This window comes from Rhinoderma darwinii, chromosome 2 (genome assembly GCF_050947455.1).
Source record: "Rhinoderma darwinii isolate aRhiDar2 chromosome 2, aRhiDar2.hap1, whole genome shotgun sequence".
Taxonomy (NCBI): domain Eukaryota; kingdom Metazoa; phylum Chordata; class Amphibia; order Anura; family Rhinodermatidae; genus Rhinoderma; species Rhinoderma darwinii.
In genome coordinates this window covers 186,313,956-186,340,409 of record NC_134688.1, presented here as the reverse complement: position 1 = coordinate 186,340,409, position 26,454 = coordinate 186,313,956, and the positions used below count along the sequence as shown (strand labels likewise).

General features: G+C 42.5%; 1 protein-coding gene across 2 annotated transcripts in view; it reads left to right on the top strand.

Moving 5' to 3' along the window:
• TMEM131 (transmembrane protein 131) overlaps nt 1-26,454 on the top strand; it is a 218,173-nt gene that overhangs the window by 104,179 nt on the left and 87,540 nt on the right. For both annotated transcript variants that reach the window (XM_075852597.1, XM_075852596.1), the window contains exon 5: nt 25,496-25,619. In XM_075852597.1, the coding sequence (XP_075708712.1) occupies nt 25,496-25,619 (124 nt within the window). The remainder of the gene's footprint in view (nt 1-25,495; nt 25,620-26,454) is intronic.

Here is a 26,454-nt window from a genome sequence, read left to right as displayed (position 1 = left end):
CTGCAATGCACTGTGTTTTCTGACCCCTTTCTATCATAACTTTTTCAGTAATTTGTGCTACAGTAGCTCATCTGTGGGATCAGACCAGATAGGCTAGCCTTCACTCCCCACATGAATCGGTGAGCCTTGGGCGCTCATCATCCTGTAGTTTGGTGCTCTGGTTGTGCTTCCTTGGGCCACTTTTGGTAGGTACTACTAACCACTGCATACTGGGAACGCCACCACAGGACCTGCGGTTTTGGAGATCCTCTGACGTATAGCCATTGCAATTTGACCCTTGTCAAAGTCGCTTAGATCCTTATGCTTGGCAATTTTCCTGCTTCCAACACATGAACTTCAAGGACTGTTCATTTGATGCCTAAAGCTGGGATCTCGCATCGTAAACGTTTTGTAAAATCACAGCAAAAACAGCTTTTAAGTCACAACGAGATCTCACCCCTTGACAGGTGCCATTAAACCAGATAATCAATTTTATTCACTCCACCAGTGTGTGTGTGTGTGTGTGTGTGTGTGTGTGTACGTACACATTAGTAAGTAAAAAAAAAATTAACTTTTTTGGGTTGCGGCAAAATTCATAAAACACAAAAAAAAGGATTTCTAAAAATACACCTTTTACATTTACACGACAGTGAAAAAAAAATGGCCATTAAAAACTGATCAGCTGTCAGTTTCATGGCCGTTTTTCATCTGTCTCCAAATTTTCATCCATTTTCAGTCCGCCTGTTTGTTTTTAATGGCCGTTTGTCATGCCTGTTAAAAAAAAAAATATATAAAAAAAATTTCATTTGACAGGTTTTCTTTTTGTCCCATCCCCCTGAAATCAGCACAGTGCCCATGTAGAGTGCTGCAATGTCAATGTAGATAGTGCCACAGTGCCCACTGTAGTTAATGCCCACATAGGGCCAGTGCCCAAATAGCGCCACAGTTCTAACATATGACAGTGCCCACATATAAAGTGACATAGTGCCCACATAGTGCCACAGTGCCCATTGTAGATAGTGCCACATAGTACCACGGTGCCCATGTAGATGGCGCCAGTGTCCCCTGTAGATAGTGCCACACCCCCATATAGCACTCCCCGTAGATGGCAACCCCTTGTAGATAGTACCCCCTTGTAGATACCACCCCCGCCCTTGTAGATAGCGCCACTGTAACTCACTGTAGGAGCGGAATCCCTCTTGCAGGGGATTCCTCATAGACGGAGCTCCTGACGTCTCTGTCCATATATGAACAGCGACATCAGGAAAGCGTAATCCCCTGCCAGAGTGGGCCGGGGATTCCGCTCATAGACAGTAACGTCAGGAGAGTGGAATCCCCTGCCAGAGCGGAACAGGGATTCCGCTCTAGGAGTAACACCTTGACGTCACTGTCCATATATGGATAGTGACGCCAGGGGCTTCTCCAGGAGTGGAATCTCCTGCCAGAGGAGGGTCTGGCCGTCGGGGATTCCGCTCCTACAGGGAGCTACAGTGGCGCGCTACCTACGACGGATGAGGGGGGCTTTCTATCTTCATGCAAAAGATCTTGCAATGCTCTGGCTGGGGATTCAATTACTCAAAGCCCGACATCACTGTCCTTCTATAAACTGTAATGTCAAGGGCCTACCCGGGTTCAGCGCTCAAAGTAGCGCAGTGTGCGGGGAGTCCTTGGCCAGGATCAGTTTTTATCGGCCGTTACAAGGATTTTTTCCAAAAAAACGGCCGTTAAAAACGGATCCATTGTCTTCTATAGGAGACGTCTGGCCCTGAAAATGGCCATAAATAGGACACGTCCTATTTTAATACAATGGGAAAACGCATTGTAGTTTATACGACGCATTTTTTTAAAACGCGTGTGTTTAAAAAAACGCGTAGTGTAAAAAAGGTCAATTCCTGGCATGTAAAACGCGCCAAACATGCCTAATTCCCATAGTTAATGGGAGTCCTAATTACGCGCCCAAAAAAAGTGCCAAAAACGCCTGTACTTTAAAAAGTACTTTGCAAAAATGCTAGTGTTTTTGACATGTTTACACATCAGCTTTTTTTGAGTGCTGTGTGAACAAGGCCTTAAAAAAACATTAAAAAAAAAAAAAAATCGCATAACTTTCTATTTATTATTTTTTTCCTTATCCTAGATTCATGCAAAAGTTTAGGGGAGAATATTGTGCTGTACGGAGCCGCACCATATGACTGCACACGGATTTCCAAAGGGCTTTTGCACACAACCGACATGGTCATGAACTGTCATGTGCAAGAGCTCTATGGCTCTGTAATATAGAACTATAGGGCCTCCGTGTGCCACAATAAAGGCTCCATGCACAAGGCTCTGCTGTGTCCATGAGGCCTTACTTATCATTTTAAAGGGGCTTTTTCCTCTCCTGTCCCCTGTTTTTTCCTGCTCCAGCAATGACATGTCAACACGACATGTGGCCATCACAGCCAATCACTGGCCGCAGCGATGTACTCAGTACTGTCAACACGTGACTGCTACAGCCAGTGATTGTCTGCCGTCGTCACAAGATGTCTCTACATGTCAACGCTGGAGCAGAGGAACAGAGACCGGTGGCGGACCAGGAAGCAGCAACAAGGGACCAGCGTGGTAATGATAAGGTGAGTATTACTACTTTTATCACTTTACACCACAGTATGCAGTTTTTCAAATATGAAGGGGTTAGAAACTTAACAAGATTGTCTAAGAGTCCTTGTTCGTTGCAAGACTTTACCAAACACTGACAAAGGTTCACTGTACATCAATGTCAGGGGCAAAGTCATTTGCAACTGCTACTTTTTTTATTTTATTTTATTTTTTTTTTACATTAACTAGAGTTGCTCAACACTTAGGCCTTGTTCCCACAGTGCAGATTTTGCCAGTATTTTTTAAATTCTATTTTTAAGCCAAACTCGGGAGCAAAGCCTACACAGAAGAAATATATAACGTAAAGCCTTGTAGTTCTGCTCTCCTGGATCCAATTCTGGTTTTGACATAAAAAATGTATTCAAAATCTGGAGCAAATATGTACTGTGTGAACATGGCCTTAGGGTTCAGTCACATGCATAATTTTGTGGCTAATTTTTCTGGGACTGAAAATCAGTTCCTGTCACCTGTATGTGGTTGTTTCAGCAGCAGGTACATGGATTTGTGCAAGTTCTATTCAGATGAATGGAACTGATTCTCAGTGGCAGAAATTTCTACAACACAACCTGCCGCGTGTGAATCCACCCTCCTAATGCACTGGCATCGGCAATGGTTAGTGTTCTTGAGGCTTCTATATCCTGGATGTATCTGTATAGATGATAGATAAGCGCATCAGAAGTTCTATTATTTTATCCAGATTTGTTTTAACTTTGCATTTAGAGTATTTTAAGCTCCCTGTTTTGCACAAATTTTTTTCTAAAGTTTGACATTTCTCTCCCTGTCCAGGCTAAATTCTGTCATTTACCTTCTGCTTCTTCACATAACATGAGAACTGGCAGCCTGTCTGAAGATCCCCCCCCCCCCTCCTTTACATAGACATCAGTGTGTTTAGGACACATTATAACAAGAATTTTATTCTTAGCGGTGCTGCTCTCACTCAAGCTCTAATGTTGGATAGTCTAAGGCCAGGTTCCCACAGGTCGGATAGGCTGCGTAAGTAAGCAGTGTAGAAATAATAAAACAACAAAAAAAAAACTCCCAAAACGGTGACGCGTGCCTCCCTGGATGACGGTGAAGCCTATGTGACCGCTGCAGCCGCGTAGGATGAAAAGCCATCCCAGGAGGCCAGACTGGAGGAAGTTCTGGGTAAGTGTGTGTTTTTTTTGTTTTTTTTTCGGAGTTGTGATTTTTGTGGCGGAATCGCTGCGATTCCTGCTGCAAAAGTTGCAACGTTTGGCTTTCTGTTGCAGGTTTTGCATCCCCATTGAATTCAATGGGGGAAAACCCACAACAGAAAAGCAACGAAAACGCAGCATAAATTGACATGCTGCGAAATTACATGTCTTACCGCAGGTCAATTTAAGAAAGTTTTTCTGCGTTTTTTTTTCCTGCAGCATGGCCATGAGATTTTCAAAATCTCATCCACTTTTCTTCTACTGCAAATCAATTATTCCGTAATTCCGTTGCGGTTATTTAGCAGCGTTTACACTACGTGGGAGCCCAACCTTAAGGTGTTTTTAGATGTTGCGGTGCGGTTAAAACGGCATAAGAAACGCACCTGAAAACCACGTGCGTTTGTGCTACGATTTAATGTTTTTCTATGCGGTTGCGTTAAAAACAACCGCTTTGAAAAGCTCATCAAATAGTGGTAAAAATGCATGTGGTTTTCAAGTGTTTTTTTTATTCAGTTTTAACAGTACCTGAACCGCAACGTCTGAATACACCCTCATGCCATGTAACGCGGCATGGATTTTTTATTTTTATTTTTTCAAAATCAGCAGCTGAAACTCTGGTTTCTGCCATGGATTGGCCATTGTAATGCAGTGGCGCTTTTTCTTTTGCAGGATATAATACAAAGTTTGTTTGCATACGCTCTTGATTTCTGTAAAAAAAAAAAAATTAAACTTTAGGTACGCTTTAAAGCGAGAGCTTCATAGTGCCTATGGCGAGAAATAGTCACAAACAAACTTGTCGGTGATCTTTGTTCCACATAGTGATAATTGTTGTCATATTGTGACCAGGGTTTTTCTGCTATTGGCACGTGACTTCTAGTTGCCGTGTAGAAGGAGCTGTAGAGACTTCAGGCCATACCTTTTTGTAGTTGCATAGAACTCAAATTACAGTGCAGACAATAATAATTTGGGCTAGAATACATTACAGCTTTAGCCTTTCTAGACATTTTCTCAATCTCCTTTAGTCACTCTACCTTCATGAGCCCTTTTAGTCTATGTTCACATATGACGGATTTGCTAAAGAATTTACGTCAGAAATCTGAGCCTGGAATTCTGATTTGTGCCACAAGTGTTCCAGCAGATCATGTGTGGATTAGCCCCATTGTAATTCAGTTTTGCTAAGCCGCAACTTTTCTGTGCCCATATCTTTTTGTTACACACCACTAGTAAGTGTCTTTTGTGGCTCTTCCATACTTTCCGGTTTGTACAACGCCTTTTAGAAAAATGTTGCCCCCTAAAGTCTATGAAGAAGTACTGTTTTTATTAAAACATTGCTCTTTGGTTAATAAGTAGCATTGAGGGCTTGTTTCAGTGAGGCGTGGTACAGTGAAAAGAGATAGGAATCCGATTCATTCTATACCCAAAGGCAAATTTGTGAAATACATTTCCACGTAATGTCGCAAGCTTTTACAGGTTAAATCTACATTTGGAGTAATGCAAAGAGCTCTCCTGCTTTTTTTTTTTTTTTTTTTTGTAGCTTGAGGAATCCGCTATTAATAATTTCAGATCATTCCTGAATTGGTGCCAATTTGTACATTACACGTGTACAGGAAATGTTATGCTTTATTTCTTTGCATGAGACTGGGCACCATATTGCAGAGGTTGAAGCGCGCCACTGGCTAGACTTTTGTGCAGCCTGTGCAGCAGAGCCAATGAGTAAGCTCCTTACTCGCAGCCAATAGTAGGCAGCTGCGAGTAATGAGCTTTCTCTTTTGACAAGCAGCCGATTGGTTTGTTTTATGAAGGTGGTGGGCCTGCGGCAGACCGTACAGTGCAGCCTCTGCAGTGAGTGTGGCTGAGACCGTTGTGAAAGCCGTGGCACATCTTAAATACACAAATAATGACCGATCATGCATTTCAATAAAATTTATATGATCTTCTGTTTAGGACACTGAATCTGTGAGCGATAAATTGGATGGCAAAGGAATTTTTGCTATGTTAACACAGGGCGGATACGCTGCGTAAAAGCACACAGCATATCCACCCTGTACCTCACAGGGAGTTCCCGGCAAAAAAAAAAAACAGCACCAAATTGTGGTGCCGTTTTTCAGGCGGAATGTCTGCTGCGAAAAACAGCAGGTTAAAAAAGACAAAACAGAAAACGTATATATTTACCCGTAGTCATAGCGACACGTCCCTCTGTTGTCCTTCAACCAGGCCTCCTGGGTTGACTTTTCATCCCATCCCTGAAGGTTGGGCTAGACTGAGAAGTATCGAGAAACGGGTAAGTATAAGTTGGTTTTTTGAACTTTTGAGTTGTGATTTTTACCCTTTCCCCTATGACAGCACCCGTGGAGAGACCTCAAGTTCGCTGGACAGGAAGCCTGATGATATAAAAAGGGACACCCCTCTCCACACACCCAGTCAGGTTTCCTGTCCTCCGGATGAGATTGTCCTGTTGAAAAAAGCACTTCTCCCAGGATTGCAGACCCCCCTAGCAGGCTACCTTCTCTCCCGAGGGGTGCTCTGGAAGGTATGTCTCCTCTGGAGGGAGCAACCTTAAAGAGAACCTTTCACCTTCCCACACATGTGCAGCATGTAACGGGCAGGGCTGCACAAACCCTGGGGCACTTTAAAAAAAAATTCTACCCTCCTCCGTTATTTAGATATCGGTGCCGTTTATATTTGCCGCCCGCTATTTAAATAACCCCCTGAACTGTCAATAAGGCGTGTAATGGCAAGGGGGCGTGTAACATTGCTGTAACACTGTCCAATCGGCTACGGATAGTGTTACTGCAAGAACTTGAGAGAGGAGAGCGTGTGCGCGCTCTCCTCTCTCCAGCTCTTGCACTGTCCGTAGCAGTGACTCGCCCCCTCGCCAGTTCGGCAGACAAGTACAAGACAGTGATGTCTCGCGAGAGATCAGTCTTGTCTGCCGAGAGCTGAAGAATGAGAGCGTGCGCACACACACGCTCTCCTCTTTCCAGCTCTTGCTGTGACATTGTCCGTGGCTGATTGGACAGTGTCACAGCCATGTTATACGCCCCATTGCCATTACATGCCCCATTGACAGTTCAGGGGGTTATTTAAATATTTGGTGCCAAAAATAATGGCACCGATATCTAAATAACGGAGGTGGGTAGAAAAAAAAAAGTAAAGTGCCCCAGGGTTTTTGCAGCCCTGCCCATTACGTGCTGCACGTGGATGGGCAGGTGAAAGGTTCTCTTTAAGCCTGGGGTAGGTACACCCTCCTCTCCCGGTCCATCACTTCGCTCCTCGGAAGTGGTTCAACTTCCTCTGGAGGAAGAACTGTTCTCCCGGGGCCATACTCCGTTCCCTAGAGAGCTGGTACGCGTGTCACGGCGCATTCTTGCGAGACTTCTGGTTGCGGCGGTGCGTCACTTCCGGCGAGAGACGTTCCCACGTCCCAGGAAGTGGTGGTACTGGCGGCCCTATCTGGGAGGAGGGGCTTCATGGCGTCTGAAGCAGAGGGCCTTCCCAGCCAGTCCAAGGCCTATTTAGGCCTGTACAACACGGAGTCACAATGGAAACGCCAGGAGAAGTAGCAGGACGCACTGACCGCTCGGATGCCACAAGATCCTCCACTCCGGTACTTGGAGGTGGCAGGACTTACATAGGGTAAGAAAAATAAACCCTATTCCTTTTTCTGCTAATACTGTTCCCTTCTCTTGTACATGTGTTTTAGGCCAGGGAAGCTCCTAGAAAGAAATTGGGAAAAACCCGTAACAAAGAGTGCAGTTTGTAATTAATAAAAAACTAGCACCTACCTATACTTAAAGCATATGCCAGATTTGCTTAGACAAGATCTTTGAGGCGTCTACAAGTCTGGTATTAAGGACATCGTAACAGCAGAAGTTACAAATTTCCTTAAGGCAATGTCACCAGATTATAAGTGCCCTATCTCCTATATAATCTGATCGGTGTTGTAATGTAGAGAACAGTGGTTTTTATTTTGAAAAAATAACTTTTTTTGAGCCAGATATGAACAACTTTAGATTTATTCTAATTCGTTTCTTAATGCCCAACTGAGCGTTTTTTTTAAACTATTGACCAAGTGGGCGTTGTAAAGAGAAGTGTATGACACTGACCAATCAGCGTCATACATTTCTCTCCATTCATGTCCATCTGTTTTCACAGCACAGCGTGATATCGCGAGATCACGCTGTGCTGTCACATACACCCACAGTAACTTTACCGAAGTGTCTTCAGAGTGAATAGACATTGCCTCCAGCCAGGATGCGATGTCTATTCACACTCCCGACACTTCGGTAAAGTTTCTGTGGGACTTACGCGAGATCACGCTATGCTGTGAGTAAGGCCCCATGCACACAACCGTATTGTTGTCCACCAGTAAATACTGGCGTAAATACGGGTCCGGTGTCACCCGTATTCCACCCGTATTTATGGGCACGTTTTTGGCTGCAAAATTGCACTGCATTAATCGGCAGCCCTTCTCTCGATCAGTGCAGGATAAAGAGCAGGGACAGCCCTTTCCGTAATAAAAGTAAAATAAATTTATACTTTCCCGGCCGTTGTCTTGGTGACGCGTCCCTCTCTTGACATCCAGTCCGTCCTCCCTGGATGACGCGGCAGTCCATGTGACTGCAGCAGCCAGTGATTGGCTGCAGCGGTCACATGGGCTGTAACGTCATCCCAGGAGGCCGGACTGGTGGAAGAAGCAGGGAGTTCTGGTTAAGTATGAACGTCCTTTTTTTTTTTTTTTACAGCTTTATCTATATTGTGATGGGTAGCCACTGTCCAGGGTGCTGAAACAGTTACTGCCGATCAGTTAACTCTTTCAGCACCCTGGACAGTGACTATTTACTGACGTCGCCTAGCAACGCTCCCGTAATTACGGGTGCAAACACGTAGTCACCCGTAATTACGGGAGCCCCATAGACTTCTACGGGCTGCCCGTGCCGTAATTACAGCCTGAAATAGGACATGTTCTATCTTTTTCAACGGTGCGGGCACCTTCCCGTAAGCATACGGGGAGGTACCCGTGGCCAATAGAAGTCTATGGGCCCGTAATTACGACCCGCAATTACGGGAGTTTTTACGGTCGTGTGCATGGGGCCTAAGTCCCACAGAAACTTTACCGAAGTGTCGGGAGTGTAAATAGACATCGCATCCTGGCTGGAGGCTATGTCTATTCACTCTCAAGACACTTCAGTAAAGTTACTGTGGGTGTATGTGACAGCACTGCGTGATCTCGCGGGATCACGCTGTGCTGTGAATACAGATGGACATGAATGGAGAGAAGTGTATGACACTGATTGGCCAGCATCATACACTTCTCTTTACAACGCCCACTTGGTCAAAAGTTAAACGCCCAATTGGGCATTAAGAAACTAGCATAAATCTAAAATTGTTCATAACTTGCTCAAAAATGATTGTTTTTCCAAATATAAACCACTTATCTACATTACAGCGCCTATCATATTAGGTAGGGGATAGGGCATTTATAAGCTGGTGACAGAGCATCTTTAAGTCCCTAAGAAAAAAGAAGGATCGACCATCCACTTCCAGTCGGATAAATTTATCAGATTCTTCAGCTGAAGAGGGCTTTCAATAAGGAGAGCTGAGCTCTTCAGATGAGGAGGAGGAGGGGGGGGGGGGTGGATTTGTTTCTACCAGAAGATATAGATTATCTCCTTAGAACGGTAAGAGCAATGATGAATATTGAGGACACCAAAGTACCCTGTTCTGTACATGACATTATGGTCGAAGGCTTAGGGCCCAAAATGCAATGAACCTTTCCCATCCATAAGAACATAACGAGTCTCATCAAGGCAGATTATTACCTCAAAAGAACCTGGAAAGCTTCTACAGGGGCCTTTAAGCCAGGCATTGCAGCCACTTGTGTAGCTAGGTCTATAAGAATATGGCCAGCATAATTAGAGCTTCACATTAGAGACAAGACTAGGGATCAGATCCCCTCCTCCCTTCCAGAGTTATCTACAGCAGCAGATTTTCTGACCAATGCCTCTGTAGATTCTGTGCGCCTTTCTGCCTGATCAGCTGCCCTCTCAAACTATGCTAGAAGTGATATCTGGCTAAAATCCTGGAAGGGGGACACTGGATCAAAAGGGAAACAATGTGAAATTCCCAACTCTGGAGATTTTCTATTTGGGCCCCCGCTAGATGACCTATTAGAGAAAGCATCTGATAGAAAAAAGGAGTTTCCTACACAAGGGAAATCATCGGATTCCTTTTGTCCCAAAAGCTTTAATAAAAAACCTAACCCTATGGGGCAGAACTTCAGGGCCTCAAGGTTCCCTAAGAACAACAAGGGCTTCATTTTCAGGTCTCAAAACGACCCCAAGAGCAGAGACCACCAACAATGATGGAAGAAGATCCGGGGGGGGGGGTCGTCTATCTCGATTTTTCAAAAATTGGGAAAATATCTAGACAAATCAATGTACCCTAGAAACGATAAAAAACAGGGTATGTTCTAGAGTTCAGATCCTTTCCCCCAGACAGATTCTTTCCCACAAAGACCCCAGAAAAACAAAGCCTTAAAGTCCAAAATTCTGCAGAGACAGGCAAAGGCTTTTATTCTCCTAATTCTCATAATAAATCTAAAAAAAACAAAATTCTTATTGGACCTACAACATTTTTTGCATGGAGAGCATTTAGTCAACCATAAATCTCCTCTCCAAGGACTGTGTGATGGCATCACTAGACCTAGAGGATGCATATTATCATGTTCCAATATGCAGTCCTCACCAGAAATATCTAATGGTAGCAGTTAGGGATGCACGATGCATCGAAACTTCGATACTGTTTCGATACTCTGCATCCCCAAACGGTTCGATACCGTTATTTCATGTATTTCGATACTTAGCTGTGCGGCCGCACAGCTCAGGATTGTAACACATGAATATATGAGAGCGGGGCTGTGGCTGTGTGATACAGCCATTGTTGCGCTCCTGAGTCCTGACAACAAGTGCGCGCCGTCAGGGTGATGCGATGCGGCCGGCCCTGCACTAATGAGCGGCGTCACTGAAAACCGAACATGGCAGGCGCACTGCAAAACACCCCCATGTTCTGTCTTCAGTGCCTGAACCGCCGCTCATTAGTGCAGCGCTGGCCGCATCACCTCATGCTGACCGCGCACGCACTTCCTGTCATGGGCGGGGCAATGACTATTACACAGCCGCAGCCCCGCTGGCGGAGATCAGAGAAACCTCTCAACTCCGCCGTTATTCCCGTGAATGCTACGATCACCGCTGACTGCAGCATTCAGGGGACAATGAGAAGCGGGGATGCCCCTTGGATCGCGTCACAGGGAATTCATGTGACGCGATTGAGGGACATACCATATATGGGCACACAGCCCAGGATCCATTGAAGGACCCCAGGGCTGTCCTACCATATTTCCTGTTGTTAGGGCATACTTACGTATGCCCTAACAACTGTCTGTGTACTATCCGTACACAGTCTCATGTACTGGGATATAGATATATGCCAGTACATTAAAGTTTAAAAAATAAAGGAAAAACAAAGTAATGTTAAATTTTAAAAAAATGCACATACACCTTTTTTACAATAAACATTAAAATAAGTGTCAATAATAAAACATGCACATATTCAGTATTGGCACGGCCGTAATAACCTGCACAACAATTTTTTTGCATCATTTATAGTGTACGCTGTAAAAAAATTCAATAAAAACTGCTTTCTATCACTTATTAATGTGAGGCACAAGGTGTGATGAATTTAAACTCCATGTGCCTCACATTAATAGTAATTAACCCCATCATGTACCTCACACATTAACCCATTATGACTGAGAAACATGATGGGGTTAATTACTATTAATGTGAGGCACGTGGAGGTTAAATTCATCATCACACCACACGCCTCACATCAGAAAATGGAAGAAAGTATCGAATTACTAAACGAAGTATCGGTATCGAAGTCCAAATTCTGGTATCGTGACATCCCTAGTAGCAGTGACCCTCAACCGATCTTTGTTTCATCTCCAGTACAGAGTCCTACCCTTTTGCATTTCACAAGCCCTAAGGGTTTGTACAAAATTAATAGTGGAATTGACATCATATATCAGGACGACACACATCCTCCTGATTCCCTACCTAGATGATTTGCTAATAGTGGCAGAAAGAACTCAGACCCTGATTCAACAGATAGAAGCAATTCTAACTTAGGATGGAATATAAATCTGAAGAAATCAAATTTGATCTCCTCAAACAGATGTCTTTCTAGGAATTCTTCTAGACTTCTCCAGGCAGATTCCCTTCCTTCCAGAAGGGAAGATCAATCCCCTGATAGACAATCTCAGAGCTATATTTAAACCATATGACATCTTTCAGGAAAGCTGAAAGATGGAGCACAAAAGTCCTCCAACTTCAGGGAGCTGGCAGCGGTTTTTCAAACTATGAAAAACTCTATACCAGCAATTTCCTCTCAGAATGTCAAGATATATTCAGACAACACGACGACAGTGACATATATAAATCATATGGGGGGACGAGATCGTTTCCACTGATGGATTTGTCTTCCCAAATATTTTCTCTGGCAGACCACCATCGTTTGACCCTCTCAGCTGTCCACCTGAAGGGACGGGACAACCAGGTAGCAGACTTCCTAAGCAGGAAAAGGTTACGCCAGTCAGAATGGTCACTGAATACAGAAATATTTCAGAGAATTGTTTACAAATTGGGTGTTCTCTCAATAGACCTGTTTGCGTCCAGGGAAACCCAGAAGGTCAAAAGATTCTTCTTCCTAAATCCCACAGACTACCCAACAGCAATAGATGCATTTTCCCAGTGTGAGTTAGGAAAGGGGTTATGCCTTTCCTCCCCTGTGTCTTCTCCCAAGGGTGATCAGGGAAGACAGGGCTTCAACAATACTAATAGCCCCCTTCTGGCCGAAGAGACCATTGTTCACATGGTTAAGGAGAATGTCCTCAGATCAGCCTTGGATTCTCCCGACCATACCAGATCACCTATACCAGGGCCCAGTAATGCACCTAAAAATACAAAAACTTTACCCAACAGCCTGGAAACTGAAAGGGTAATCCTTAGACAGAGCGGGTTCTCGGAGTTGGTCATTTCTACTCTATCAAGCAGGAAACTGGTTATCTTGGAGATATAGCTGAGAGCCTGGAAAGCCTTTATACATTTTGCGGGAATAGACTTCTTCTAGCCAAACCAGATATCCCCTTGATACTAGATTTTCTCCAGGCAGGATTAAATAAAAACCTCAAGCTGAACACCTTAAGGCTCTGTTTACACTGAGTTTTTTGCATGCCGTTTGCCGTGTTTTTCACGGTGGCCATTGAGCGCCGCAGGCAAATAATGCTGTGAAAAGCTCTTTCTCTGCCTCCCATTGATGTCAATGGGAGGTCAGAGATATAAACGCCCGAAGATGGGGCATGCCGCTTCATTTTCCCGAGAGCGGTTTTTACCCTCTGGGTCAGGAGGAGGCTGGCAGGAATCTCTAGGCTTAAACCCCAGATTAGGTCCTCTGTTCCTACATGGGACTTAAATATTGTTCTCCACGCTATGACAAACTTACCGTTTGAACCACTAGACTCTATAACCCTAAAGATGCTGACACTCAAAATGGCATTTTTGTTAGCCATTACGTTAGCACGTAGAGTAAGTGAGATACAGGCCCTCTCTACCTTTCTTCCATATACCCTACTATTAGCGGATTTCCTACCTAAGGTAGTCTCTCCATTTCATCTAGACCAAGAGATTACTCTCCCCCCTTTTTGTGATTCCCCTAGTAATCCGAGGAAACAGCAGTTTAACTACCTGGATGTACAGAGGTGCCTGGTCCAATACCTAAAGATCACTAAGGATTTAAAAACCTAAAATTTGTTTATTCAGTTGCAGTGTCCTAAAAAAGGTTCGGCATCCAGTAGATCTACCATAGCTAGATGGATCAAGCAAGATATATATATATATATATATATATATATATATATATATATATATATATATATACACTACCGTTCAAAAGTTTAGGGTCACTTAGAAATTTCCTTATTTTTGAAAGAAAAGCACAGTTTTTTTCAATGAAGATCACATTAAATTAATCAGAAATACACTCTATACATTGTTAGTGTGCTAAATGACTATTCTAGCTGCAAACGTCTTTTTAATGCAATATCTACATAGGTGTATAGAGGCCCATTTCCAGCAACCATCACTCCAGTGTTCTAATGGTACATTGTGTTTGCTAACTGTGTTAGAAGGCTAATGGATGATTAGAAAACCCTTGTGCAATTATGTTAGCACCACTGTAAACAGTTTTGCTGTTTAGAGGAGCTATGAAACTGATCTTCCTTTGAGCTAGTTGAGAATCTGGAGCATTACATTTGTGGGTTCGATGAAAGCTCTCTTTTTCTAGCCATTTTGAGAGTTTAATGTGAAACTCGACCATCTATTCTTGTTCTTAGAAATGAAGGCTATTCCATGCGAGAAATTGCCAAGAAACTGAAGATTTCCTACAACGCTGTGTACTACTCCCTTCAGAGGACAGCACACACAGGCCCTAACCAGAGTAGAAAGAGAAGTGGGAGGCCCCGCTGCACAACTGAGCAACAAGACAAGTACATTAGAATCTCTAGTTTGAGAAATAGACGCCTCACAGGTCCTCAACTGGCAGCTTCATTAAATAGTACCTGCAAAATGCCAGTGTCAACGTCTACAGTGAAGAGCCGACTCCGGGATGCTGGCCTTCTGGGCAGAGTGGCAAAGAAAAGGCCATATCTGAGACTGGCTAATAAAAGGAAAAGATTAATATGGGCAAAAGCACACAGACATTGGACAGAGAAAGATTGGAAAAAAGTGTTATGGACAGACGAATCGAAGTTTGAGGTGTTTGGATCACACAGAAGAACATTTGTGAGACGCAGAACAACTGAAAAGATGCTGGAAGAGTGCCTGACGCCATCTGTCAAGCATGGTGGAGGTAATGTGATGGTCTGGGGTTGCTTTGGTGCTGGTAAAGTGGGAGATTTGTAAAAGGTAAAAGGGATTTTGAATAAGGAAGGCTATCACTCCATTTTGGAACTCCATGCCATACCCTGTGGACAGCGCTTGATTGGAGCCAATTTTATCCTACAACAGGGCAATGACCCAAAGCACACCTCCAAATTATGCAAGAACTATTTAGGGAAGAAGTAGGCAGCTCGTATTCTATCTGTAATGGAGTGGCCAGCGCAGTCACCAGATCTCAACCCCATAGAGCTGTTGTGGGAGCAGCTTGACCGTATGGTACGCAAGAAGTGCCCATCAAGCCAATCCAACTTGTGTGAGGGCCTTCTGGAAGCATGGGGTGAAATTTGTCCCGATTTACCTCAGCAAATTAACAGCTAGAATGCCAAAGGTCTGCAATGCTGTAATTGCTGCAAATGGAGCATTCTTTGACGAAAGCAAAGTTTGAAGGAGATTATTATTTCAAATAAAAATCATTATTTCTAACCTTGTCAATGTCTTGACTATATTTTCTAGTCATTTTGCAACTCATTTGATAAATATAACTGAGTTTTCATGGAAAACACAAAATTGTCTGGGTGACCAAACTTTTGAACTCTTGTGTGTGTGTGTGTGTGTGTATATGTATATATATATATATATATATATATATATATATAATCTCATCCTGAGTTCTCCCTAAAAACTGGGTGTGTAGAGAGGTCTGCCGTTTTTTTTTTAAATATCAGGCTTCCTGTCCAGCGAATGGGATGTCTCTCCAACTGTCATAGGTTCATGAAAAACCGATTTTGCCGGTAAGTAATCAATCTTTTCGTAGTGGAATCCCAGCTTTTCTGCTGCAAAAATTGCAACATTTGCGTTTTGTCGGACGTGTTACCTTCCTGTTGAATTCAATAGGGAAAATCAGCGATTCAGCAGCATAAATAGACATGCTGCGGATTAAAAAACTGCACCGCGGGTCAATTTATGAACTGTTTTTTCGGCTGATTGTTTTTTAATGCAGCGTATGGATGAGATTTGTTCAAATCTCATTCACTCCGCTGCTACTGTATTACCCTGTGGATTTTCAGCGATGAAATACGTGTGTGAACCTACACTTCTATTTAGTTTATAATATATAGTGTGGATATAAAAAGTCTATGCACCCCTGTTAAAGGTTTTTGTCATGTCAAAAAAATCCGTACAAGATAAATCCTTTCAGAACTTTTTCCACCTTTAATGTGACCCATAATCTGTACAATTCCATTGAAAAACAAACTGAAATCATTTAGAGGGGAAAAATAAAAATAACAAAACTGCAATAATGTGGTTGCATAAGTGTGAGCACCCTCTTATAATTGGGGATGTGGTTGTGTTCAGAATTAGCCAATCACATGTAAAGAGGCGCTGTCACCACATTATAAGTGCCCTATCTCCTACATAATCTGATCGGCGCTGTAATGTAGATAACGGCAGTGGTTTTTATTTAGCAAAACGATCATTTTTGAGCAAGTTATGAGCAATTTTAGATTTATGCTAATGAGTTTCTTAATAGACAACTGGGCGTGTTTTTACTTTTGACCTCAGCCTCATACACTTCTTTACAACACCCACTTGGTCAAAAGTAAAAACACGCCCAGTTGGTCTTTAAGAAACTAAATCTAAAATTGCTCATAACTTCCTCAAAAATTATCGTTTTTCAAAATAAAAATCACTGCTGTTATCTACATTACAGCGCCGATCAGATTATGTATGAGATAGGGCACTTATAATGTGGTGACAGAGCCTCTTTAAACTCATCAGTACACAGCTGCCAATATTTAAAGTGATTCTTAGTAACCCCATATAAAGTTCAGCTGTTCTGTTCTATTAGGATTTTCCTGACTTTTTCTTTGTTGCATGTGACCGCAAAAGCCATGGTCCGTAAAGAGCTTCCAAATATCAAAGGGATCAGATTGTTGAAAGGCATCAGTCAGGAGAAGGGTACCAAAGAACTTCCAAGGCATTAGATATATCATGAAACACAGTGAAGACCTTCATCAAGAAGTGGATTACATTTGGCATAACAGGGACATTAACAAGAACGGTACGTCCCTCAAACTTGATGAAAAGACTAGACGAAAATTTGTCCGGGAGGCTACCAAGAGGCTTACAGCACCATTAAAGGAGCTGCAGGACTTTCTGGCAGGTACTGGTTGTGTAGTGCATGTGACGACAATCTCACGTGTTCTTCATATGTCTGGGCTGTGGGGTAGGGTGGCAAGATGGAAGCCTTTTCTAACAAAGAAAAACGTCCAAGCCCGGCCATATTTTGCATCGACCTACATCGTCTTCCAAAAGCATGTGGGAAAACATGTTATGGTCAATGAGACCAAGGTTGAACTTTTTGGCCATAATTCCAAAAGGTGTATTTGGCGCAAGGCCAACACTGCACATCATCAAAAGAACACCATACCCATAGTGAAGCATGGTGGAGTCAGCATTATGCTTTGGAGCTGTTTTTCTGCAGCTGGACCTGGGGCTTTAGTCAAGGTGGAGGGAATTTATGAACCGTTCCAATATCAGGCAATATTGGCACAAAACCTGCAGGCCTCTGCTAAAAGCTGAAGATGAAGAGGAATTTCACCTTTCAGCACGACAACAACTCAAAGCATACCTCCAAATCAACAAAAAAAATGGCTTCAGCAGAAGAAGATCAACGTTTTGAAATTGCCCAGCCAGAATTTAGACCTGAATCCCATTGAAAAATCTGTGGGGTGATCTGAAGAGGGCTGTACACAGAAGATGCCCTTGCAATCTGACAGATTTGGAGCGCTTTTGCAAGGAAGAGTGGGCAACAATTCCCAAGTCGAGGTGTGCCATGCTGAAAGACTTCTACCCAAAAAGACTGAATGCTGTCATAAAATCAAAGGGTAATTCAACAAAGTATTAGTTTTAAGGGTGTGCATATTTATACAACCACATTATTTTTGTTCTTTATTTTTATTTTGTCACCCTTAAAGATTTCCGTTTGTTTTTCAATACGATTGTACAGATTATGGGTGACATTAAAGGTGGAAAAAGTTCTGAAATTGTTCATCTTGTACTGATTTTTTGACGCTATATATACCGTATACGGGATACAAAGCAGCTGTAAAAATTATTTTCAATAAAAAGTAGTTAGAACGTTGCACAAAACAGGCATATTTATGTAAAAAAAACTATTTCAAAGGTGTACATACGTAGCCTTTTAATCCCTTCCCGCTTTAGCCACTTTTGACCTTCCTGACAGAGCCTTATTTTTCAAATCTGTCGTGTCACTTTATGTGGTAATAACTTTGGAATGCTTTTAGCTATCCAAGCGATTCTGGGATTGTTTTCTCGTGACACATTGGACTTTGAATGTATGTACCAAATTTTACCACTAACATAGTGTTTAATTGTGAAAAACACCCAAATTTTGCGGAAAATGTAAACAATTAGCATTTTTCTAGCTAATTAACATCCCCCACATGTCTTCTTTAGATTGGCATCGTTTTTTGAACGTCCTTATATTTTTCTAGGACGTTACGAGGCTTAGAACTTTAGCAGCAATTTCTCAAATTTTCAAGAGAATTTCAAAATTCTATTTTTCTCAGGGACCAGTTCAGTTCTGAAGTGGCTTTGAGGGGCCTATACAATACAAACCCCCATAAGTCACCAATTTAAAAACTGCACCCCTCAAAGTATTCACAACCGCATTTAGAAAATTTCTTAACCCTTTAGTTGTTTCACAAGAATGAAAGAAAATTAGAGGTGAAAATGTAACTTTTTTAATCAATTTCTTTCTGTAACACAGAAGGTTTTACCAGAGAGACACAACTCAATATTTATTGCCCAGATTCTGCAGTTTTTAGAAATATCCAACTCGAGCCTCAGAATCAAAGTAGCACTTAGAGGATTTTGGGGGCTTCTTTTTATTATAATATATTTTAGGCACCATGTCTGTTTTGGCATCACAAGACCTCTTTAAACCTAAGGAAACACCCCAAAAAAACACCACATTTTTAAAACTATTCCCCACAAGGAATTAATCTAGTGGTGTGCTGAGCATTTTGACCCCACAGAGGTTTCATAGATTTTATTAGAATTTGGACGTGTAAATGAAAAATGTTAACTTTTTTTCAAACAATGTCCACAAAGAAGAAAAAGCCCCCCCAACATTTGTAAAACAACTTCTCTGGAGTACAGAAATACCCCATATGTGGTCATAAACTGCTGCCTAGGCGCAGGGCTCCGGAGCGAAGGAGCGCCTTTTGACTGTTGGATTGCAGACTTTGCTCGATTGGTTTCTGGTCGCTATGTCGCATTTGCAAAGCACCTGTGGAGCCAAAACAGTGGAAACCCCCCAGAAGAGACCCCATTTTGGAAACTACACCTCTCAAGGTATTCACCTAGGGGTGTAGTGAGCATGTTCACCCCGCAGGTGTTTTGCAGAAATTAGTGTGCACTCGATGTTGCAGAATGAAAATGGGAATTTTTCCATAGATATGCCAATATGTGGTGCCCGGCTTGTGCCACCATAACACTGCTCTCTAATAATTATGCTGTGATTTCCGGTTTTAGAAACACCCTACATGTGGCCCTAATCTTTTGCCTGGACATTCGACAGGGCTCAGGAGTGAAAGAGTACCATGTGAAATTGAGGCCTAATTTGGCGATTTACAAATGGTTCGCAATCGCAGGGTTCTGATGTGAAATAATAAAATAAACCCCTGAGAAGTGACCCCATTTTGGAAACTACACCCCTCAAGGCATGTATTAAGGGGTGTAGAGCATTTTCACCCCACAGGTATTTTCCTTAAATGAATGCGCTGTTGATGGTGCAAAGTAAAAATTATAATTTTTCCCTAGATATGCCATATCAGTGGCAAATATGTCATGCCCAGCTTCTGCCACTGGAGACACACACACCCCAACAATTGTTAAATGGGCTCTCCCGGGTATGGTAAAGCCACATATGTGTAAGTAAACAGCTGTTTGGGCACACTGTAGGACTCGGTAGGGAGGCAGCGCCATTCGGCTTTTGGAGCATGGATTTTGCTTGGTAGTAGTTTGGTTTGGAATTTTACTGGTATTTCAGTTTATACTGTGGGGATACATGCAAGTTGGGCGGAGTATGGTGGGACATAGTGAGGTGGTATAATAATGGGGTAAAAAAAAAAGCAATAAAATAATCCATAGATGTGTGTTAGGCCCCATGCACACGAACGTGCTTTTGCGGCTGCAATTCCCCCGAAAATCCACGGGAGAATTGCGGCCCCATTAATTTCTATGGCTCCATGCACATGACCGTGGTTTCCACAGTCCGTGCAGGGCCCAGGAGCCTGGACCGCAGAAAGAATGGACATGTCTTATTACGGCCGTGTTCTGCGGTCCAAGCTCATAGAAAATAATAGACGTGGCCATGTGTACGGCCCGCGAATTGCGGGCGGCTCGCAGGTGACACTCTGCGGTCGGCCGACCCGATAATCACGGCCGTGTGCATGAGGCCTTATGCTGTGTAGCAACCCTTTATGCATCGGTCAGTGTCACACTGATAAATGGTGTCCTTTCCACACTCTGCACCTTTTGAAGTTTAGGGAATTTTACTGGGAAAGTGTTGTCCTGGTATAATACGGGCACCCTGACTTCCATAAGATATGTTTGGGCCCTACCTTTCCTGGTTCCCTAATTTTAGAGCCTTGATAAATCGCCTCTTGAAACAGAAGAAATATTTCTCTCGAGCCTTCACAACTGCATATTTTTCTTTCCTGACTTATGGGAACCTTAATCACTTCCCGCCGCAGCCATTTTTCAGATTTTCATTTTAGGTTTTTACTTCCCACATTCCAAAAGCCTTAACTTCTTTATTTTTCCGTCGATATAGTCCTATGAGGGCTTGATTTTTGTGGGACGAGTTGTAGTTTTTCGTAGCACCATTTATTGTGCCATATAATGTACTAGGAAAAGCGAAAAAATAATTTGTGGGGTAGAAAATGTTAAAAAAAAATAGCGATTTCCCCCATTGTTTTTTGCTCTTCGTTTTTATGGAATTCACATATTTAGTCGCCAAATTCTGAGAGCCATAACTTTTTTTTATTTTTCCATCGAAGTGGTACGAGGGCTTATTTTTGGCAGGATAAGCTGTAGTTGTTAATGATACCATTTTGGGGTACATGCAACGTTTTGATCTCTTTTTTATAAAAAATTTTTGTGGGATATGAGGTGACCATATCGTCATTCTTACAGGCAACTATTAAGCTCTGCCGGAGGCAGGGCTTAATAGGTGCACAAAGATGGCGGACCTGGGGGCTTTCATTAGGCCCCCAGGCAGCCATAGCAACAATCGCCACCCTGCAATTGCATTGCGGGGGGCGCAATGAGCTGTTAGTCGCCCCCTCTTTCGAACGATTTAAACGCTGCGGTCCCTCTTGATCGCGGCATTTTACGAGTTAAACGAGCGGGATCGCGCTCGAGCACAATCCCGCTCGTTACTCGAGCACAATCCCACTCTATGAGCCCGTTCCATACTTCCCCCTACCTGACTTTGGCGTATGGATATATCAAATGTCGGGAAGGGGCTAACTAATTTTAATTTTTCATAGATGTAGTGTTATGAGGGCTGTGATTTTTTGCGGAACGAGCTGTAGTTTTTATTGGTACCATTTTGGTGTACATGCGACTTTTTGATCACACTTTATCCTATTTTTTGGGAGGCAAGGTGACCAAAAGTCAATTAATAAGTATTTAGACAGTTGCACAAAACACACTGCCAGTATTTATTTAACCCCTTAGTGACCACTAATACGCCTTTTTACGTCGGTCACTAATGGGCTTTAGGCTAGGCTGACGCCTTTTCACGTCAGCCTAGTCTAAGTCCTGCACGGGTCTCCCGTGCAGGCAGGAGCCGGGGCTCTGCTGTCTGATGACAGCTGAGCTCCTGCTCCAACGCCCGCGATCGAAGTTCACTTCGATCGCGGCCGTTTAACCCGTTAAATGCCGCCGTCAATAGCGACCGCGGCATTTAACTTTGTTTACAGAGGGAGTGAGCTCCCTCTGTCACCCATCGGCGGCCCGCGAATGAAATTGCGGGTCTCAGATGGGGTGTCATGGCAGCCGGGGGCTTGATAAAAGCCCCCAGGTCTGCCCTGGACATATGCCTGTTAGGACGCGCCGGAGGCACGTCCTAACAGATTGGCTGTCAGATTTACACTGACAGGCAATAATGCTCTGGTGTACGAAGTATACCAAAGCATTATAGCAGCGATCGGAAGATCGCACAGTAAAGTCCCCTAGTGGGACTAATAAAATAAGTCATCAAAATGAAATAAAGATTATTAATAAAAAGTACAGTAAAAAAATTAATAAAACCATTTTTTTCCATAAGTACACATATGTGGTATCGCCGCGACCGTAATGACTCCATTAATAAAGTTAATATGTAATTTAAACCGCAAAGTGAACACCGTAAAAAAAAAACGCAAAAAACCATGGCGAAATTGCAATTTTTTTCCATTGCCCCCCAAAAAAGTCATAATAAAAATGAATCAATAAGTCCCATGTACCCCAAAACAGTACCATTCAAAACTACGTCTTGTCCCGCAGAAAACAAGCCCAAAAAATCACTACATTGATGGAAAAATAAAAAAATTACGGCTCTTGGAATGCGACGATGCAAAAGCAAATAATTTTAGTTCAAAAGTGTTTTTATTGTGCAAAAGTCGTAAAACATAAAAAAACCTCTACATATGTGGTATCGCCGTAATCGTACCGACCCATAGAATAAAGGTAACATGTTATTTACGTCGCATAGTGAACGGCGTCAATTTAAAAACGCATAGAACAATGGCGGAATTTCATTTTTTTTTTTATAATCCCCCCCCAAAAAGGTTAATAAAAGTTAATATAAAAATTATATGTACCCAAAAATGGTGCTATTAAAAAGCACAACTAATCCCGCAAAAAAAAAGTCCTTATACAGCTATGTAGACGAAAAAATAAAAACGTTATAGCTCTTTGAATGCGACTATAGAAAAACGAATAAAATAGCTTGGTCATTAGGGCCTAAAATGGGCTGGTCACTAAGGGGTTAAAAACCCCCAAAACTATTTCAAAGGTGTACATAGCTGTGCAGTGAATAACCAGTATAGTGTAGTGTTCTTCTGTATCTGTTGTAGATGACGTCTGCTTTGTATACATTTATGTCTGCTCGGAAATAGTCTGTCTGAGGTGCACTTGTCACGCTGCTTTTGCTGACACCTGCTCTTGGGTAGGTTTTGGTTCAGTGGTTTCTGCAGCATTTGTGTCTTTGTGTGGGTACGCTGCACACTTCTACACACATTACTACTCGGAGAACTGTGTACAGTATTAATTACAGTTTCTATTTGTATCAGAAATAATTGTAGAATAATTTGTATACAGTACTATAGACCGCTCAGATAGGAGGATTCAGGTTAGTTGATGCTTCTGTGCCAGAACAGGCTGTTTTAATCTATTTTGGGATAATAATGACAATTAATGTGAATGGGAACAGGCTGTAATAATGTCAACCACCGCTACAAATGTGCAAGCGATTCACAGTGTGAGCAGTAATGGAAATGAAGGGGGAAGCAGCGCTTGTAAGAGTGTTGCGGCCCCTTCAAATCCGCTGATCGGCAGGGGTGCTGGGCAGTCGGACCCCGACAGATATGATATTAATGGCTTATCCAATATTTGATGAATAATGGTACTTTTGGGCTTTCCCCCTTTTTGCATATCTCTTACTCCAGAATCCCTTATTACGGATGTCCAATGATGATCTGACTACTAATAGCCTACAACTCTTGGTGCTCATGTTATGCGCCTGTTGTACACTAGGTGCAATCTATATACAGTACAGATAAGGACTGAATGGATTGTTTCAACTCACTGGGTTAAAAGCAACCTGTTTAGATATCGAAATAAAACATGTCCATTGTCCTCTAGAGATTTGTAGTATTTGGTGGCAATACACTGGTTAAGTGTGGTGCCAATGTTTGCTTCATTTTTGGTCCATAGTGCATGATGCAGTCAGGTCAGACAGACCTCAGCACATAAATTTATCTCAACTGATTGAAAGATAATGAAAATGGATAAGCATTCACTTTTTAAAGTCCGAAAAGTACAGGGCGAGTCGGGAACCAAAAGCGAGAGGGGAAACAGTTGACTTCAAAATGAAAAATGTTTATTCGCCAAGCAATATTTCGGCCCTTACCAGCGTCTATCAATAGATAGCCAAAAGTCTTTATGGCTGGCAGACCTTGACGCAGGGTTGGCATCAATGGGGAAACATGGATCAGACAGGGTTGAGTTTGTTTTCCCGGGAGATAAGTGATGTCACATGTATGGCAGCAGCTTACCTCCTCTGTTCTATGGAATTAACTTGTGTGTTCTTTCAGCTTGCTTGATCTCAATGTTAATTCATTATGTATTTCCCCTAGTGAGCTAATGCATAATGTTATTCTTTGAGGGAAATAGACCGCAAACCAACTTTGCGCTTACCTCGGTGTAAATCTTTCATGCACATGGAGGAGCGGTGTACAAGAAGGCAGTACAGAGGCACACTGAACCCCAGTAGTCAGTACTAAGGAGTCGTAGGCACTCTGTGCTGCCATATGGTACTGTATTACAGAGTAAGACCCTGTTCACACTGAGGTTTTTTTGCTGGCGGAAAAATCTGCCTCATTCCTTTAGGAATTTTGAGGCAGGTTTTTGACCTGACGGCACTTTTTGCCGCGGTGCTTTCTCTGGCTCCCATTTTTCCAGCGAGCGTTTTTCCCCGCGTCAAACGCACTTAACTCCTTGTGAACACTGCCTTACTCTTAAATAAAGCTCAATAATTTCAGATCTGATAGTATAGAATATATGGAATCGGACAGAAAAATACTGTCTACATGTGAAATTGAAGGCCTATGGAGGTAAAGCAGGGCCCACATAGAAATCGGTTTGCCATATTTTGGCGTCTGGTGTTCTACGGAGCTGTATATGCCCGTGTTCATGAGACGCTATCCTCTACATGCTGGTGTCCTGTTAAGAAAAGAACACTTACTTTATTAAGGTTAGTTTTAATACTACTAAAAAATATATTCACGAAGTCCATTACTGTTGCATTTAATTCATGTGATAGAAGTCATATCAATAAGATTAAAAAAAGAACTAACTAAGCCATGGCCTTATTGTGACATGTCCCCGCTCTGCAGCTCCATGTCTGTGTTTTTGCAATGAAAAATTTTGGCACAATAGATAACTTTTCTTTACTATCAACAGATTTGTTTGTTTCTACTCCACTGCTTTAGCCCAAACACTTGGACAGCATTTACGTAATAGCGGTATATATTACTACAGCTATTGATAAAGCTACTGCTGATGCTGGTCTTTGTCCCTGGCTGGGTTCACATCATTCATTTTTGTTGCATTTTTTTTTTTTTTTTTTTTTTTTTTTTTACATACTACTTTTTTTTTGAGTTGATAAACTCTGTCTCTCAATGGGAGGCCATCGACCACTTTCATTGGATAGTGACTGTTGATTTGCGGCCACTTATGGTTGGCACCGATTCGTTCTCCAGAATGCCAGATATCCCAGAGACCAGACACTCGCCGATTTAGACTGTTTCGGCAACTCCTCAGTCGATTATTTTTTGCTACTTTATATGATTGAAACCTTGCAATATGTCTCTCTGTATACAGGTTATTAACACCGTTTTCTGTATTTTATTATAGGCCTGTGGGGATGCCCAAAATGGAAAAAGTTTACTTGCACAATCCTAGTTCAGATGAAACTATTACTTTAATATCAATATCCGCAACAACATCGCATTTTCATGCATCTTTTTTTCAAAATAGGGTAAGTAACTATTGGTTACACATAGGACTTGCTGGTTATCCTACGTCCTTCTTTCTTTGGCCATTTGGTGAAAATCTCAGATGAAGTCATTCAACGTAAATCTTCACTACTATGAACTACGAGGGGAAGTCACCAAGGGAGGTTTCCTGCCATTTAATAGTTCAGATCACGTTACATTGACTTGACTACTCAACAGATGTAAACCTGCATCCAGTCTTTTTTTTTTTTTTTTTATATATAATGCACTCTCCTTGTGTGTTGAGGTTTTTGTCTGTTCTGTAGACCAAAGAATCAAATCCCTACTGGTAAAAACATTTATCCCGCTCATGTAGGCTTTTTGTGATTTTATTTATTTATTTTTTTTTCTCAAAGAAAATTCAATGGTGTCCAAGTCAGGGCTGTAGAAATGTTCCATAAGCAATCATGAAATTATCATGCAAAAACAGAACACCCTTGGACAGCAAAGGCCACACTTAGAGCTTATTTAGACGAACGTGATATACGTCCGTGCAACGTGCGTGATTTTCACACCGCCTCGCACGGACCTATGTTAGTCTATGGGGCCGTGCAGACTGTCCGTGAGTTTCACGCAGCGTGTGTCCGCTGCGTAAAACTCACAACATGTCCGTTATGTGTGCGTTGTTCGCGCATCACGCACGCATTGATGTCAATGGGTGCGTGAAAATCACGCGCAGCACACGGAAGCACTTCCGTGTGACGCACGTGATTTGCGCGACATCAGTAAAATGTATGCATGAAAACAGAAAAGCACCGCGTATTTTTCTGTTTACAAACATACAAACAGCGAAAATCACACAGCCACGCATGATACGGG